Here is a 17,503-nt window from a genome sequence, read left to right as displayed (position 1 = left end):
ATTGACTCCTGTTCCCACGTCTGCTTCTTTCTCCTCATCTAAAATGTTTTGGAGATAGGACGACATGTGGACCTGCTGCCTGACTAGTACCTGATCTTCTTTACTGTGATAAGATGCGGATCCCTCTCCAAACATGAGATAAGGAGTGCCGTCTGGTGACGAAGGCCCCGTTTTCAACTGTTATCACTCTCTTATTAAATCACGGGTTCTCTGCCAATTCCGGAGTCCCTGCCGCAAAAGTGCGGAATTTGCCGCTATCGTAAGAATGTGGGGAATGGGGTACTGCTCCTCCAAGAGCCATGCCAGGCCAAGTTGTATGTCCTATGACGCTAGCATTCGAACCTTTGAAACACTGACATTTAAAGGAAAATCTTCTGAAAACGGTCTGTTGACCTCCTCGACGAAAGACTAATGGATGATATTTTATCCTTTAATTTTCTGATTATCATAACGGATACCAGTAATGTCATTGAAAGGAGTCCGGGGCAAGATGTCAGTAGAAGAAAAGGAGGGCATAGTCATACAGTCCGCTGACGGTTTTATAGACCTCCACCGGCAATAATGTTCTGAATTTTGGAAGCGGGAGTTACTCGATCGTTATACTCGGCCTTTTCTTCGGAAGTAAAATGTGCATCATTAGCGGAATAGTAGAACGGAATATGCTTTGATGAAGTGATTCTTGTCCTTTTTACCGGCCTTGATATATACCTGCGGTGACTCCAATATCTGCCAATACCTTCTCCCCCCCTTTCTCCCTCTCTTGCCTTTCAAGCTGATATTGGTAGAAATTGAACCGAATGGCATGCTGATCCACCGTCTCTATTCTTAAGGTTACATCCTCGTTCCTATCCAGAGCTTGCCATGGAATAAATTTGCCTACCGTCGTTAATGCTATATGACGCACTGGCTCAAATCAAAGCAAATCTGTATCCTTGGCTTGTAAGGCCAGGTGTATGGAACCTGAGAATCCTATGGTTAACACAGCGCAGCCTTTCTGCCAAGAGGTTCACATGGAGACTACTTAAGCTGCTCAATTTGGTATGACTCTGTGGAAAACCCCTCAGAAGATTAAACAATATGAAACACTACGAGAAAGACTAGATAAACATCAATGACTTGATATGCTTACGCCTTGTCATGAATTTCAACTTTTAATATTATATCTATATAGAACAAATAAGATTAGAGCTATGGCACTATACCTTACGAGCCACCTCAGAAACCTCCACCAGTGTCTATTTAATTCCCAATTGATTATTGATTAGACAGGTGAAGGAAAATATGCCAGGACTTTGTATACCGCGTTTTATTAGCTGGCGGGGACAACAAGTTGGAAAGGTAGCCGGTAGCCCGGACTCAGGGGTACAGATCTTAACTATACATGGACCATACAGTCGCGAACCAGGCTAGTTTACGGTATATATAAAACTAATTACCAGACATATGCTGCTGAGAGGCTCGTTTGGCTTAGCTATACATCATGCTAGACACCAACTAGTATTTAGAATACCTACAACTACCAGGTCATCTTTGGAGGCCAAGTCCAGCCCTCGCTAAGACAGAACTAGACCCTTGGCAGGTTGGATGATTAGCAGAGGCGTTAGGTAAAAAGGCTTAAATAAGAGCGCTAATTTATAATAAAAACAGAACATCTACAGTTGCCTAGGCATCTTCTTTGGAGGCCAGGTGCAACCCTAAGACGTAACTAGGCACTTCGCAGATTTGGATGGTCAACCAAGGCTAATTTCAGGTTTTATTTTCAAGCCTATAGAGAGATTATTGAGGTGAGAAACATACCGTATGGACCACTTCCGAGGCCTTCATCAGATTCATCTGTCTATAGATATACATACTACAAATTAGTTAAGTTTAAATGGCTCCGAGTGACTCTGCATTCTAGGCCATAATATACAACCTCTATTGATCATCCAACCTGCCCAGTGCCCAGCTATCAAACTTACTGCTATAGCTTGATCTTAATTAAGAAATCCCACAACACTTTCTAAACAGGCTTTCTCGAATAATAATATACTTTTTGCCTTCTGCACTAGTCACGATTTATAAGACCAACAGGAGTAGCACCGCGCCTTTGCTGGACTAGGCTAGATTCAAAATATGCTAACATCTTAGTGTAGGCGGGCTTGGCCTCCCAAGACGCCTTGGCAGTAATAAGTTCTTGACTAAACAGTGGTTAACAGCCAAGAGACATGCCCCATGACTAGCTCAAACGGACTAAGTCTAGTGACTACTTAGGTAATTTTATAGAATTCCTCAATCTATCTCTGATTAGCACTACCTGAATACAACCTTGAGGTCTTCATAATATAATTTTCAGCCACATGTCTGTCGAGTGCTTCGTTGGACTATGTTAAATCTGTGCAAAATTCCTTCATGTGCTTTCTTATACCGATAGATACTTGTTAATGTCTCGATAACTCTTTTCGAGGGAGGTCTAAATTTCTCAATATCTATTTCCAGCACCTCGACCAACCATTGGTAGGCTCTTACTTCCTCCTACCGGATATATACTTCTACTTACAGTCAACTAAAGAATACAGAGTTCTACATTGACACTTCCTATATACAAACAAATATACACCCATTGACACAGAATGGCATCAATCGGCCCCGCTCACTGTGCAAACAACACCGGCTTCCCGGAGCTCCTCTATCTCAATGCCTGCGGCTTACCAATCTACCAACGCTGGAACGCATCACAAGACCCCTACACAACGTTAGGAGAATGCTGCAATGAAGTCAACGGCAGTATAGGCTACTTTGGCAAGGAGAGCTGTGCTGCATATTGCAATGCCACAGAGAGTACTCATGAGCAGTTAGAGAATTGACTTTGGCACTCGAAGGAGATTAATCAATTCGGATGCTCCGGTGCTGCAGCGAGGAAGGCGAGTCTCTCAAGTGCTATAGTAGTAATGGGGTTAATTTGGTTGGCCTTTATACATTAACATTAGAGAGCATCATTTGTTTTAAATATTATAATTTCATCTCTCTGTCTCTGAGGCGCCGCTAGGTCTTGGTTATAGGATTTCTATGCTTTATCAGCTGAGTAAACCCACATGTGTATGTTAGCAAGTTTTTCAACGAGGAACTTGACCAGTATAATACCACAAGCTAAACTAATGTCTCCTGCCCAATGCACTGCCCGGTCTAATATCAATTGACACATTAATATTTACGTAGGATGGCGCAAGAGACTACCGTGGTCTAAGAGCCAGTCTTCCAGTCGTAAGGAATCTTCGTAAAGCCTAAAACAATAACGAATATAAACTTGTCAAGGGTGGTCTGGATGCGTGGCTTCGTCCCCGTTCCCGGGTATGTTGCTTCCCATTCCTAGGAGGCTAAAGCCAGTTGCGGCTTGTATAGAAAGACGGTCAGGACATCTCGAAAGTACCGTAGTACCTCTCGCCAACTGGACAGCAACCTCTTCTCCTCCCTGGTTGAGAATCAACCAGGATACGTCGTGGGATGTCTTACCCACGTAGTGCAAGAACCTAATCTTCCGAGTGAGATGCTATGTTCAATGGCACCACTTCACAGCTATAGTGGCATACAACAGGCCGTTGACGCTCGCGGGACAATCCACGCAAGGTGGCTGCACCTGTGCCTTGTAGGGAAATTCAGAAGCGGGAGCGTAAAGACGAGCCTGTGAGCGATATTGGACGTCCAACATAACGGATGGGTATCCAGCGATGTCGAGGCGCTCAGAAAGCTAGCACAGCTTGAAGCTTGCCAGTATGTCAATATAGTGGACTGAGAAGGACATGATATATAGCCTATGTCCTGCTTCGCGAAACTATCTTTGCTGCTTGCAAAAGTAAAGGCCTTCGTCGCGTTGGAGGACAAGACATCATATACATTGCACCAAGATCAATAACCTGAGAAGGGCATCTCCACAAAGAGGAAGAAGAGATTTAGAGACCGATGGTGAGATCTTTCTAGAAGAGATAAATCAAACGAGAGAAGAGTAGTTGAATCCTCCTGGGCGCTTGGGAGCTTTTATATAATGACAAAACGTCAGATCAGGTGGAGAAAAAGTCTCGATCCGACTATGTATGTGAGTGGTCCTGAAGGCCCTATTTATATTGCCTAGGACAAAGACATTGAGAATAAAGACACTGTGAATAAAGCTATTTAAAAACAAAGATGAATAGGAGAGTGGCAATTGTATTCTTCGAGAAGCCCATTGTGCACTTTCTTTTTGGAAGTTCGCGTATAATAGAACCCCTTTCACGAGAATGGCTTAGAAGAGAAAACAGTTGACAAATCGATTATAGATACACAGAGGGTTCAGCTTTGTATAGAAACAGGTACTCGATGAACATGTATACTTAGTTTTGGGGTTGGAGTATACTAGGATGCTATCATATATCGTGGCTTGAATACGGCGAAAAGCTGAATGGCAGGGTGAGTGCGAGATACATAGTAGACATCACAAGACGCATAGGGCAGTTCAGTTGCTATCTATTCAATTGAATGTGTCGCTCCTGCGTTTCTGTAAAGGGGAATTTAGGTTGTGAAAAACTGATTGGTCCTAGGGAGACAGATGTGCGATGTGCTGCATGTACTTGTAACTTACGAAGGGAAGATATGCAACCTCATTTTCTAGGTTACATGGACTTTACCGCTTATCTACCGACCGGCTGCTTGGTTGCTGAAAAAGCCTTTTGTGACTTCTAGCTTTCTTTATTGTCTATAGAAGTCGGATCTAACAGTGGACCAACATTATTCACCAAACTATGAAGTCTACTATACACTAATTCATCGTGTCTTAAGGGAAACGTCGTGGCTCCTAGCATTGGCGAGTTCCAGTAATGGAACCATACAAGTGCTGCAGGAGCTTGTCCCGACGCCGATAATGCTGATAGCTCTTTCCATAGGCGGGGCATGCCTAGTACATATGAGCCTGTTGGCATATTTGGTGACACAGTAAATCGACGGGGTGGGACTCGTGGCGGTTCGTATTGGCTTGGGCATAAAGGTAGCCGGCTCATATTATCATATCTGGTACCCCCTGCGGAAGACTACCAACATCTTGAAACTTGGATGATATAGATAATGGCCCACCAGACACGGTAGGGACAGACAGCGGAGAGGCGCCGATATCGAAATCTTTCACCAGAGTAAGTGTGAATGCCCGAGCAATCTGATATTCACCCTGGGCATTTGGGTGAAGACCATCATAGCCCACGGGACACGCGATCGGCGCGCAATCATAGTTCTCGTGCAGCTCGACTAGTTGGACTGGTGAATCCAGGGTGCTCCATCTGGGAATCGCCTCTCGCAATAACGCGTTGTATATGTTGGTGCTGACGGGGAGATCTTCCCGACCGCTGATAAAGGTTCGCTGGGGTACATTCGCGATAGCAAATTTAAGTCTCGGATTAGCTGCACGGGCATTCAAAATAAACGTCTGCATGCTGTCCACAGTACCTGCGGCGTCGCTGTGAAACCAGGCCATGTCGTTGAAACCCAACATCAAAAGTATCAAGTCGGCAGGGTAGGCGGCGAGGACATCATAGATTAGCCCTTTGTCTATTGCGACGGCACGACCCCAAATCGCAAAATGGTTTTTATCAAAGTCCTGTGACACACCGGCTGCGTATCCTCCACTCGTTCTGATCTCGCTCTCCCACTGCGACTCTTCATTGCCTGAGGGGGTTGCCGGTAGCGAGGGCAGGTCCGACTGAGCTGTGCCATTATACGGGCCTACAAAGTCTACAGTAAGACCTTGATCTTTAAACCACTCCCAGATGCGAAAACGCCAGGTCCAGTCGCCCTCTCGGCCCTGAGACATGGAGTCACCCACAATCATGACCTTGAGCTTGGGCTCTAGAAGGCCGTGCGCTGTCATCCCACTGCCCGGCTCTTCCTCGACCGTGTCTCCCATGGCAGCCATCATTGCCAACATAACCAAAAGACAAGTGATCGCCAGGTAAAAGTAGAGACTGGAGAAACGTCTTAGGGCAGAAAGCCGCCCCAAAGGGATGACCATGATGAATCGTGCTCGCAGATGTGAGATGGCATTTTCTGGGGAAGACACGGGGCTTTGATTGTTTTCACTGTGCAAAAGTTTTCAAGGCAAGACACACACGGTCAAATGAGCTAATAAGCGCTAGCCAGGGCGACGCCCATATCAACCCCTCCGATTGTGTGGGCACGGATGTTTCTTTTGACTATGAATGGTATAAGTTCCTCCGTGTGGCCACTCTAGTGCTAAATTAGTGGCATTCGCTTCTTAGCCTACAGACTACGGACTACCGACCACATATTGAAAAGCGCACGATGTAACCACAAACGCCATCTCAATAATATGATTGAACCTTCAACGCGACGCTATCGGGAGATTAAATGATATGAGAGAAAACCGAGACCCTAACTCGTCTACAATTAAATGAGAAGAGAAGAGAAAGTTCCGGCGCCCCCTGCAAGACCAAACATAACGAAGGCCCTTGGATACGCCTGTCAAATAGACTTGTTCCTTTTGGCCGGTTCCCCTGTCTAGATATATTTTAACGTTTTCGCGGTGCCTCCACCTGATACGGCATGATACCCGCATTTGGCTGCTATACCCTTGGTTTGCGTTCAATGAGATCCAGGATGCGAGCCACTAACGGCATCAAGATCAATAGTGGGACGCAATTCGGTCACCATGATTCGCAGTCGATCAAATGTGTCGATCATGTCTTGACGTCAAAAAACTTCTGTGTTCAGGTTTCACTCGGCAGTGTCAAACCTTCTTTACGATGCGAGTTCTAACTTCTGAGAGGAAATTCTCTGCACTGACTGGCATTTACCAAGCACCTATCTGGTTTTGCAGATGAGTTACTCTCACAATAATCTTATTGGGTTCGGCCAAGCTTGCGGTGTACCGGATCGTCGATTGGAAGGATGCAGGGTATGTAGATCATGGTTTGATTCTGGTCTAGATCAATCGATCACTGCCGTATCGGCTATTTGAGTTTTCAGTTCGTAATACTTCCTTTTCTCAACCTCCCCTGGGAACATTTCACTCTCTTCGTTCACCCATCTCGCCCCTTAGTCGCAGTTTCATGCATGGGATCTGGCCCAGGAGTCAGTCGTTCGACCCTTACCACGCGGGCTCCGGGCGATGAGCTGTTCCATCCAAAAAATAGCATCCTCAACTCCGTCGAGAAATATATCATAGCAGTATTTGTCGCCATCGCGTGGTACAATGCTGCTGAGCTAGTCGTCTTCTGTCTATCGACGTTTAGGTTCTACCGGGGCTGGTACTTCTGGAGTCTGTTAATCGCGTCGCTCAGTCTCTTCCCAATATGCCTGGGCTACATCTTCTACATTTTTTATCCCGGGATAACCTATTATCTCTCGATCTCCCTGATCATTGTGAGCTGGTCCTGTATGGTAACAGGCCATTCCCTCATCCTATGGTCGCGATTACACCTTATCATACGGTCGCCCAGAGTACTCCATCTGACGCTTGCAATGATCATTATTGACGCAATCATATTGCATGGCTCCACGGCAGTCCTCCTGTACGGGAGTCACTCGAATAATGCACTTCTGGCAAGTCGATGTACGAGAGGGTATGACATCATGGAGCGTGTTCAGCTGGTCATCTTCTGCGTCCAAGAATTGTTGATCTCCGGCATATACCTGTGGGAAACAGCAAAAATGCTGCGCTTGCATCCCGGTCCACTTCACTATAAGATTCTCAGCCAATTCCTGGTTATCAATATTTTTATCATTATTCTCGACGTGGCTGTGGTCGGGATTCAATTCGCAGGATACTATGCCCTTCAAGTGACCTTCAAACCGGTGGCGTACAGCCTGAAGTTCAAACTGGAATACGCTATTTTGGGTCGTTTGATAGCACTGGCCACGAGTCCAACCAGTTCTGAGCCATTACCGTCCAGCTCGCTGGGGTCAAGTGGTGTAGGTGAAAGCCGATCTGCCCATGGAAGGCGACAGAGGATTGTTTTATCGGAACCGTCCGAGCGAGGGCGCAAAAGTTAAAAGTTTTGATGTGAACTTTTCATAGACAATTACAGTTTAATAATGAGACAACGAAATCTCAGAATAATCATCTGGTTAATATAAGAGTCAACCAACAAGGACGGATACAACTCAAAATCCATCTTTGCGCTGCAATCGGCGTCTGGAGTAATAATTGCCGCCCCTTCCCATGTAAGCCTAACAGCATGCAGAAATCACGCATAAAACACACCCAGGACGCCCCAGTAATCTCATTTTAGGACCTCATCCTTGAAAGAAAGGCGCTCATCCCACTTATGGAAAGGGGGCAACACGCTCTTACAGGCATGCTGCTACAGTACACACACTCTATAATGCTCCGACTGCTTAATACTATGACACTCCGGAGTAAAGTCTTATTTACCCTACGTCTCCCAGTGTGAAATCCCTATTATAGGCACCATGGACACTCAGATTTCAAGACTTGCGCAATGGAGTCATGACACCTCTGCTGGGCGTCTTACCGACAATCCTTGTATAGCCCGTTCTGCTGGAATATTGCACTCAGATCATCTGCAGTAGCTTATGCTTTGGGGTCGTATTCATTGCGGGTAAAGCGTGTTGTAGCCTCGGGGCCCGGGATGCAATAGCGGAGGGTATAGAGCTGCTAGTCATTTTCCACGAATGAGATCGTGCATCGAGAGGTTGTCTCCATGATTTCGGCGGCGTAGATGGCTTATCTATACAGTATGATAGCCAGGCATTGGATCAGTGCAAGCGCAGCCATCATTAAAATTGACTCATACAGAGTATATAGTTTCATCAATATGAGCTTGGCCGAAGAGACATGTCTCTTCGTAGAGTGCAGTTAAAGCAAGGACCGGCACTGGGTTTGAACCAAGAGGGCGTGTCTTCTAAGTGACGTGTTGATATCAACTGTAGGACAAGTTACAATAAATGAGAAATTACAAGCCAATATATATATTATATATATAACAGCCTTATCATTCCTGTTAACCCTCTTCTCAACAAATAATAAAGCTGAAGTGGAATCTCTAGTACTGACTCTTTCAGATTGCTTTCCATGATTAACTTTTCCCTCCAGGAAAAGAAAGCGAAAAAGCAAATGTAAGTTGAAAATTTAGACGACCTCCCTATTGGTTATACTATGTCCACTTTCCAAATGTTAAATCCAGACCAGTACACTGTTGGTTAGATATGTGTATTTGGAGATAGAATATATAGCTGTTTGAGCCTTTCTTTTTTTTGTTTTTTTTTTTTAAAAAAAAAGGAAAGAAAGAAAAGGAAAAAAAAAACATTAATAGCTCACCAGATCTACTTCCAGTAAATAATAATAATCATTACACCCTAGAGGAAATTGAGAGACACCAAGCTATTAATGATACTCAATATTCTTCCCAATAGAGAATACAAAACAATATCAGCGGCTTATACTAATAAAGATATATGGCACAGCCTTTTAATTTATCCGGTTTTAAACCTAATAGTTGATATTAATAGGGGACATCCGTCTCGTTAACGTTGTGGTAAGCTCATCTCGCGGTAGATATTTAATCAGTGCATGCCCACAAGATGCTACACGATATGGTTCGGATGGTGACCGATCTACTGACCCCACCAGATCGGCGGGGATCACAAAAGCTGAAGCCCAGAAATTGAACCAAAGTCTGGGCGGACCGGCAATGTAGCCAATACTGAGGGATACAACGATCCACACCGGGACCAGCGAGGATGGACTATCGCAAAAAGATCGACATGGCTTGCCTAATTGAGATAACGAAGACCGCTTGGATCGCGTGAGCTTTAACCCTACGCAGCATTTAATATCCCTGCGGGGCCATGGTTTGTCCCCAGACTATTTTGTTGGAAAAAAAATTTTGGAGCTGGAATCGCACGCATATCAATATCATGGACACCGCAGGCACTATGGAAACGGTCAAGCCCCCGGCCATCCAAGTGGTGGAAGAGCAAAAACCTGATCCAGATCGCGCCATTCTCGAATCGCTTCGTCCCACGTTATACGCCTGCTCCTCGGTCCAGCGAATACATGGGGGATTGTTGAATACGACATACCGAGGGTCACTGATCAAACCACTGCAGAATGGGATGCGCACGGTAATCATCAAGCACAGCGAAGAGAAGGATCTTAATTTTCCGCAGTTCACATTATCCCTGACTCGATGCGTACGTCCCATGCACAGATTCTTCTCCCCTCTCCACTCCACAACAGAGCTACAATTAACACTGGTTTTTAGCTTGCCGAACAGGCCGTTCTCAGGGGAGTGGGAGGTACCCCATCTCACCAAGTGCAGCATAAACAGATCTCGATCCAGGTTCCCCAACTCTATCAATATCTTCCTGACCAGCATACTCAAATATTCGAAGATTTTTCCCAAAATGGCACACTGCATGACTTCCTGACATCGGCTGCTACTCGAGAGCGCATCACTGTATCGACCGCCGTGGCCCTGGGCGAGGCCCTGGGGAGCTGGCTGTCCCGCTTCCACGCCTGGTCGAAGACCCCGGTGGATGCGGATTTGTGGAACATTGTTGAACAAAACAGCAATGGTTTCGACAGAAACCTAAGAGACTTCCGGTTTCATAAGCTCCTCGCGATCCAAAGGCAGTGCGAGTCGGAGCATCTGACACACTACGCGGCGCTGATGCACGCACGAGAGTTTGGACGGAAGGACACAGTCCTTCATGGTGACTTTTCAACCAGGAAGTAAGTTTCTGGAGAGTCCAGATATATGGTAACTGTTTCGACGCTAATGGACACACCAAACAGCATCCTGATTCAAAACCCGTCGGCCATCGACGAGGAGAAAGACGCATCCCTGGCAGTCATCGACTGGGAAGCATGCTGCTTGGGAGACTACACACGAGACCTGGCCGAAATGGTGGCTGACCTGTATATGCAGAAAATTTTATATGGCTCCAAGGTTGCACTGTCGATGATCCAGGGCTTGATCGGTACCTATCCCCCGCTTGACGAGGAAGCGGCCCATCGGACCGTGGCGCAAATTGGAGAGAACTTCTTTTACTGGAACGTATATGCACCTACCTGTACGGACGAGCAGGAATCGGAATTGGTGCAGCTCGGCATCGACCTGATTGAGAAGGGTGTAAGAAGAGACCGCGAGGGGATCAAAACAACATTCTTTGCATGTATTTTCCGGTCGTCTTAGTCCCTTTCTCTGGTTATATTATTATGGCAGAGGGACAAGGTCTATCCTGTATATTCTATAATACAGTACTATAACTTCGGCAACTTGAGTGATCGGATTATTGGGGAGAGATGGCTGTATATATACTAATATATTTATAGCAAGACTCCCATACTCATCATTTTACTAATTAACAACTTGGAGAACAGAAATTCCTATCGCTGGCTACTGTGTAGCAGGTGTGTCGTTGGCCAGGGGACTAGCTAATGATCTCAAGTCCCTGCATGTAAAAGAGTGAAGACAAAGCACCATCGGTAATCAGTATGGCCAAATACTAAAATCCAAACAAACGAGCAGATACAACCGGAGGGATTCCAGTGACCACCCAATTACTAACCTCCCGGCGTGTGGCTTATGTGCGCGGACTTCGCCAGCAGGTCCACTTTAAACATTTGTGCTAATGTATTGAACGCATCTTCGTCGGCCTGAAAAAGGCGAGTAGCTTCCTTTGGTTGAACCCAATGGCAATCCAGAAACGAAGGGTATGGTAATCTATTTTTGTTTGTCCTTCGAAGACTGGTCATAAAATCATTGTCTAGTTCGAGGTAGATATCATGTTAGCTGCACCGTTTGAGCCAAGCCTGAGTTTAATGGTAGCTGTGAAAAGAACAGAGCCTCATTTGACTTCTTGTGCACATGGTCAGCATTTGTAGGCGTGCCAAATTTAGTCTATTCTGTCTTTATCTATCGGTCCAACACCAGGGGGAGCGCAGTAGATTGATTTATTGGCTAAAAATTGGCTCATAGACCGGGATGCTTAGTCTAGGGAGTCTAGGGTTGCGTCAGCCGCCAGCGGAGTCCGTACGGAGTACGTAACTTTATATACTAATCAGCCCATCTCCTCGGTTATCGTAACATCTGGGGAGCATCATATACCCTAATACGCTTTTTCAGCCCCCACTTACCCTGAAGCATGACCACCACTATTAAACCGACCGCGGGAGCCCTGTCAAGTCTCAAGTCAGTCAGCACAGTCCTCCAGCCTCCAGGCCCTCCTCCCAACTGAACCCGAACTATGGACAAGAACGGCACCAGCCGCCACGGCGCCTGTGACCGCTGCCGAGGCCAGAAGCTGCGCTGTGTAGGCTCAGCCCAGCCAATCGCAAACCCGGCTAGTCGGGTTCTGAGGAACGCCATCCCTTGTGACCGATGCCGACGAGCCAAGGTGGATTGCTATTCCGTGCGGCCCGCCCCGCGGAGGCCTCAGACAAGCACGCTGAATCCTACCCCACCGTCCTCCGAACGGTCCTCATCTTCGTACACTTCGCGGGGCTCTTCGGTCTTTTCGCAACCCCGGAGTGTCGCTGCTCGGGCTTCAGCGCCAAGAGTCCAGCCCGATGGCCTCTTGTTTCCCGGCAACGATCAGCCGAACGACCGTCTTTCGACGGTCCAACCACCCATGCCCTCGGACTGGATCACATATAGCCACGAGGATAGAATGGACGGCGACGAAGATTTGGAGGGGGGAACCCCACCCCTGATCGGTGAATCGAACTCCAATTTATACCAGGATCCAGTATCGGTTACCATCCACGAACAGAACCACCACACAATGCTCGACCTGATAAACCCGACTGCTCCAGAAGACTGGAATCCAGATCCCATCAACATGGACACATACCCCAGTGCCCTCATACAACTCCCACCCAGCCCAACGCTGTCGAAGGTCCGCAAACTGACTACACTGGACGGACAGAACGACCACCGCCACGGCCCGCCATCCCGGCGATTAGATTTATATCCCACACACACCACCACCACTCCAACGAGGTCATCTATCTATGACCTTGCTAAACTCCATGAAACGCTACTGCGGGAGAAATCCCAGCGCGAATATACTTTGACTCAACGGCCGGACGAGCATGAACCCACCCTGAACCAACGCTCCATCGGCCAAACCCTCCACCACTGTCAGCGATTCGTCTCGATCCTGAAACGGATCAGATACTCCCGGTCCCAAGACGACAGCGGGATTGCCGTCGACGAGGCCCAGGCCCGGGGCCAGGTATCCGGGCACAATCGCAACAGGCATAGTATATCTACTACGACAGCTACGCCTACACCAGCCCTTACACTCCCAACACTTTTCTCCATCCTCTTCTGCTACACATCGATCCTGGCGTCATACGAAGACATCTTCCTGTCGATAATTGAGGCCATCACGCGACCGACGCCCACGATCCCGCCTACACTTAGCGGGTTACGAATTGACGGGTTTGAGCTTGACGGACATAGCACGTTGCAACTGGAGTGCTTACTGAACGTGAGTCAAACGCTTCTGGAGAAGGTAGAGGGGCTATTGTTTGGGTCTACAGCTGCTCAGGGAGGGGGAGGAGGAGGAGGTGGTGGTGGTGGTAGAAGTGGCGGCGGGATTATTCGAGATAAACTCGCTGCGGAGCTGGTGGACATGCTGTTTGAAGAGGGTAGCCGGGACAAGAATGACTCTGGGGACGGCTACGGGGGCGGGAAGAGTCAGGTACAGGTCAAAAGGTTGATACAGGAGATTCAAGCAACGCTGAATGAGATTGACTTTTGAGCGGTTTCTCCAACTTATATCTAATAGAGCGAGTTAGGCTGAGGATAAAAGTACAAACTAAGATCTCTTGGTGAGCGGTGTTCGGGAGCTTGTCTACAGGATAGCAGTTCTATAGATTAAAGCTTTGCCCTCTCTGAGCTCCCCTGCTCCCGCAACAGCTCCCGTGAGAACCGCCACAGCTCCGCAAGCTCCTCTAACGAGGGTTCAACCCCCTCCGGCAACAAACCCCCAGCATACCCCCGATTCCGCAGCAGCAATGCAACCACCTTCTCCCCAATAATCGGCAGAAACTTGAACGCATGATCACACCCACCTGTGGCCACAAACAGACTCTTCCCATACCGCGGATGATAATCCACCACAAAATCCAACGCCGGCGTATCATTATACCAGCACTTGCGCACCCGCGTGAAGGGCCGATTGGCGATATGGTTCAGCAGGATATCTGAGCCGCCCAAGGACGGCGCGTCGACGCCTTGGAACCCCGTCGGGCCCAGGAGCTCTAGCAGGAAGAGTCGGTAATCGGCGAGTGCGCGCTGTGCGGCGGCGCGCTCGTAGTCGTCTAGGTCGCCTAGAGGGGTGATCTGGACGTCTCCACCGAACCCGAAGCGCGGGTCGCTCCAGTATTTCTGCTGCGCTTCCCAGCCGTCGGGCCTCGTGGGGACATCAATCCCGGCCTCCTTGAGCACATCTGCAATCCCGCTATAACTGAAATGCCCGAACTTCAGGCAATTCTCGTGGTCTGGCCCCACGGCGAACACACCCCGGTGGCAGTTGACCAGGATCGGCCAGTTCCGGCGGCGGAGCTCATCGGCCTCGGCATCCGTGAGCTGGATATAGGCCACAAACTCACTGTACACGTCGCACAGCTTCGGCACGTTCAGCAGCTGCGAGGAGCGCGCCCCTGCTGCTACGACCGTCACGTCGGCCGTGAGCACACGTCCATCCCCTAACTTCACCCCCTTGACCTCCGCCTTATCCTCGCTGTACACCAGGTCTTCAACCTGCCCAACGACGAACTCCACCTTCCCCAGCCGCCGCACCTCCTGCCTCAACCACTCAATGCTCCGCCCCGCATCCGCCCACCCACAGTCCTCGGAGATATACCCCCTCAACCCGTTGGCGTGAGCATCCACTGTCTCCGGGAAATGCACTGGCCTAGTAGGCGTATTCCCCAGCAGCCCTCTAATCTCATCCAACGAATCAACCACTCGGATAACATCCTTCCCACCGCTTGTCATCGCACAACTAATCTCATAAGCCTTCTTGATATAATTCACCGTCTCACCCTTCTTCAATTCCGGGATCGAGAGACTCGACCCTTCCCCCGAAAAGAGCAGCCGTTGGTGAACGTATCGCTGGTCTGCGCCGAACCTGCCGCGCCAGTGGGTCATGGCTTCAGCGGCAAGAGAGGCATAGGGGCCGTGCGGGTAGTCGCGGCGGATGACGCGGGTGGTGTCAGCGTTTGAGGAAGAGGGATTGTGGAGGGATATGGTTGGAGTGTGGGGTTCAAAGTCCCAGCGGTCTATTAGGGTTATTTTTGTGGTAGCGAACTGTGGGTGCAGGGAGAGGGCGTAGGCCGTTGAGACTGCGTGGGGATATTTGTTAGCAGTGTGTCTCTTTGCTGTGGATGTGAGGGAGGGAGGAGGAGGAGGGAGAGGAGACGTAGTAGTGTACGTACGGCCAAACACGCCCGAGCCGACGATGATGAAGGAGCTTGGCAGAGACATTTCGGTGTGTGGTGTGAGGAATGATGCTAGCGGATGGAATAGCATCTATCATATTCATATGGTAGCCATGTGAATCGCTTTATAAGATTGCTTTTGTCAAGAGAAGGATCCAACAGGGACCGTGATTTCAATCGTGCAATCATCCAGCCATCAAGAGACCCTCATGGCGGTCGGTATATGAGGTCGGGATGAGGAGACCGAAATCTAGAGACCGAATCCCGCGCCCTCACTCATTTAGGGCTCCGAGTGTCGTCGGGGGATGAAATCCTCCAGCTCCATTCATGCATGGTGGACATAGACGCCGATCTTCGGTCAACAGATCCGATGCCTACACAGTGTAGTCAATTCTCTGGCTAGGGCTGTGGTTATCACTGAGTCGAATGCGAGTGTAATGCACTGAATCTCTGCTGGGTTCTGGATATATCGTCTTCAGGAAAGCATACAAAACCGGGATGGGGCAGCAAGCACAAAACATCAGGAACCCAATCCACATGACATATTATATATAGACCCTTCCTAGTTAGAAAGCCGAATATTCAGTTTTGACGTGATATCGGGATGCGGAAACACCATAAGCACCGAGGGTACCCATATGCCTTCCTCTAGAAGAGGGTCTATCAACTCCGACGACACTGGCAACTCTCCAGCATTGATATCTACAGGAAGCTGACTACCACCATCACCACCCCCTCAACCCACACTCGTCACACTTCGATAGCAATGACAAGCCATATTCAAATCACGTTCCCAGACCTAAAGTCCCATCTGAGTCAGGGGCAGGGTCAGGGTCACACCCAGGACAACGTCGATGTATCCAAGGGTCTTCAGCTCGTCGATATCCGTCGTCAGACAGCACCCACCAGTCTCGTCCCTCTAATCCTCGCCGGCCTTCGAAGCAAGGAACGCGAATTACCCGGTCTCCTGCTCTGGAACGACCGTGGCTTGTCCCTCTTCGATGCTGTCCTCGAGTCTCCGGACTATTATCTCACTAGAAGGGAGTGGTCCTTGCTGTGTGCTGCTGTACATGAGATCGTCTCGACGATTCAGTCAGGGGATCGACTGATTGAACTGGGTGCTGGGTGAGTGACTCGCCAAAGTGCTGAAAGGCAGAAGGAGGAGGAATCTTGGCTCGAGTCTTCAGCTGATAAGCGAATCTAGGAACATGAAAAAAACCGCCCTCATACTCCGCGCATTGCAGTCCCAACGAAAGAGCATCACCTATATAGCCTGTGACGTCGACTGCGTCGCTCTCCGACGCGGCATCCGCTACCTGCAATCACTCTTCCCGCCCACAAGCTCAGGCGGGATCCGGATCCAGGGCCTCGTCGCCACATACGAAGACTGCGCGTCCTGGCTCCAGCACAGTCCAAGTCCCAACGGCAATGGCAGCCGAACAACCCTAATGTGGCTTGGCAACAGCATGGCAAACTACACCACCTCCGACGCAGCATCCTACATCCGCGCCTTCCTTTCCACAGGTGCGTCCCTAATCGTCGCTGTCGACGGGAGCAAAGACAAATCAGAGATTGCACGGGCGTACGAAGGGCCTGCGAACCAGAAGTTTGTGATGAACGGGCTCGCGCATGCGAATGAACTGCTCGGAGCCCAGGTATTTGATGCACGGGACTGGGGTTTCCGGGGCAGTTGGAATCAGAACACATGGATGCATGAGAGCTTTTATGTTGCAGAGCGGGATTTGGTAGTTACGGTTAGGGGGGAGATATTTGAGTTTAGGAAAGGAGACAGGGTGAGGTCTATCAGGAGTGGAAAGTGGCCGAGGAGCAAGATGGTGAGTGTTTGTGAGGAGGCTGGGGGCGTAGTGGTGGATTGTTGGGTGGATGAGAATGAGTCCTATGGTATGTCTATCCAAGCAATATCCTTGGCGCATTGGATCCATGCTAATTTGATTGTCTAGGGTTCTACGTGATTGAGGAAAGGTTGAGACGCTGCCTGTGAGAAGGCACTTGACAGCTGCGAATCGTGATTAGATCCTCTTAGGGCTTTTTATGCACATAGACGTA

The 17,503-nt window shown here is 48.7% G+C and overlaps 6 protein-coding genes across 6 annotated transcripts; 4 read left to right on the top strand and 2 right to left on the bottom strand.

The window, feature by feature from the left end:
- Positions 1–5,005: 5,005 nt before the first annotated feature.
- On the bottom strand, positions 5,006–6,010 carry BDV38DRAFT_283204 (SGNH/GDSL hydrolase family protein; the record flags this gene model as incomplete). Its single annotated transcript, XM_032059998.1, has 1 exon — positions 5,006–6,010. One exon carries the CDS (start codon positions 6,008–6,010, stop codon positions 5,006–5,008), a length of 1,005 nt encoding a protein of 334 aa, XP_031913429.1.
- A 657-nt stretch (positions 6,011–6,667) lies between these two features.
- Positions 6,668–8,050, top strand: BDV38DRAFT_271472 (uncharacterized protein; the record flags this gene model as incomplete). Its single annotated transcript, XM_032057321.1, has 3 exons — positions 6,668–6,699; positions 7,152–7,929; positions 8,036–8,050. The coding sequence occupies 3 exons, from the start codon at positions 6,668–6,670 to the stop codon at positions 8,048–8,050; spliced, it is 825 nt and encodes a 274-aa protein (XP_031913428.1).
- Positions 8,051–9,897: 1,847 nt separating this feature from the next.
- BDV38DRAFT_283202 (phosphotransferase family protein) lies at positions 9,898–11,177 on the top strand (the record flags this gene model as incomplete). The annotated part of the gene is made up of 3 exons (XM_032059997.1): positions 9,898–10,173; positions 10,245–10,714; positions 10,778–11,177. The coding sequence occupies 3 exons, from the start codon at positions 9,898–9,900 to the stop codon at positions 11,175–11,177; spliced, it is 1,146 nt and encodes a 381-aa protein (XP_031913427.1).
- A 1,054-nt stretch (positions 11,178–12,231) lies between these two features.
- fmpR (Zn(II)2Cys6 domain-containing transcription factor fsqA) lies at positions 12,232–13,752 on the top strand (the record flags this gene model as incomplete). Its single annotated transcript, XM_032059996.1, has 1 exon — positions 12,232–13,752. The coding sequence occupies one exon, from the start codon at positions 12,232–12,234 to the stop codon at positions 13,750–13,752; it is 1,521 nt and encodes a 506-aa protein (XP_031913426.1).
- A 116-nt stretch (positions 13,753–13,868) lies between these two features.
- fmpA (fructosyl amino acid oxidase fsqB) lies at positions 13,869–15,482 on the bottom strand (the record flags this gene model as incomplete). The annotated part of the gene is made up of 2 exons (XM_032057319.1): positions 13,869–15,340; positions 15,434–15,482. The coding sequence occupies 2 exons, from the start codon at positions 15,480–15,482 to the stop codon at positions 13,869–13,871; spliced, it is 1,521 nt and encodes a 506-aa protein (XP_031913425.1).
- Positions 15,483–16,089: 607 nt separating this feature from the next.
- Positions 16,090–17,492, top strand: fmpB (N-methyltransferase fsqC). Its single transcript, XM_032064094.1, has 3 exons — positions 16,090–16,561; positions 16,641–17,338; positions 17,398–17,492. The coding sequence occupies exons 1-3, from the start codon at positions 16,203–16,205 to the stop codon at positions 17,436–17,438; spliced, it is 1,098 nt and encodes a 365-aa protein (XP_031913424.1). The 5' UTR covers positions 16,090–16,202; the 3' UTR covers positions 17,439–17,492.
- The last annotated feature ends 11 nt before the right edge of the window (positions 17,493–17,503 follow it).

This window comes from Aspergillus pseudotamarii (assembly GCF_009193445.1).
Source record: "Aspergillus pseudotamarii strain CBS 117625 unplaced genomic scaffold BDV38scaffold_28, whole genome shotgun sequence".
In the NCBI taxonomy this organism is placed as follows: Eukaryota; Fungi; Ascomycota; class Eurotiomycetes; order Eurotiales; family Aspergillaceae; genus Aspergillus; species Aspergillus pseudotamarii.
Note: the sequence above shows the minus strand (reverse complement) of the source record. Positions and strands in the feature narration are given on the sequence as shown.

Bases quoted from the DNA above. Each gene is read 5' to 3' on its own strand.
- fmpB (XM_032064094.1), top strand. From the start codon at position 16,203: ATGACAAGCCATATTCAAATCACGTTCCCAGACCTAAAGTCCCATCTG. The intron at 16,562-16,640 runs GTGAGTGACTCG...AAGCGAATCTAG, and splicing joins CTGATTGAACTGGGTGCTGG to GAACATGAAAAAAACCGCCC. The intron at 17,339-17,397 runs GTATGTCTATCC...TTGATTGTCTAG, and splicing joins GGATGAGAATGAGTCCTATG to GGTTCTACGTGATTGAGGAA.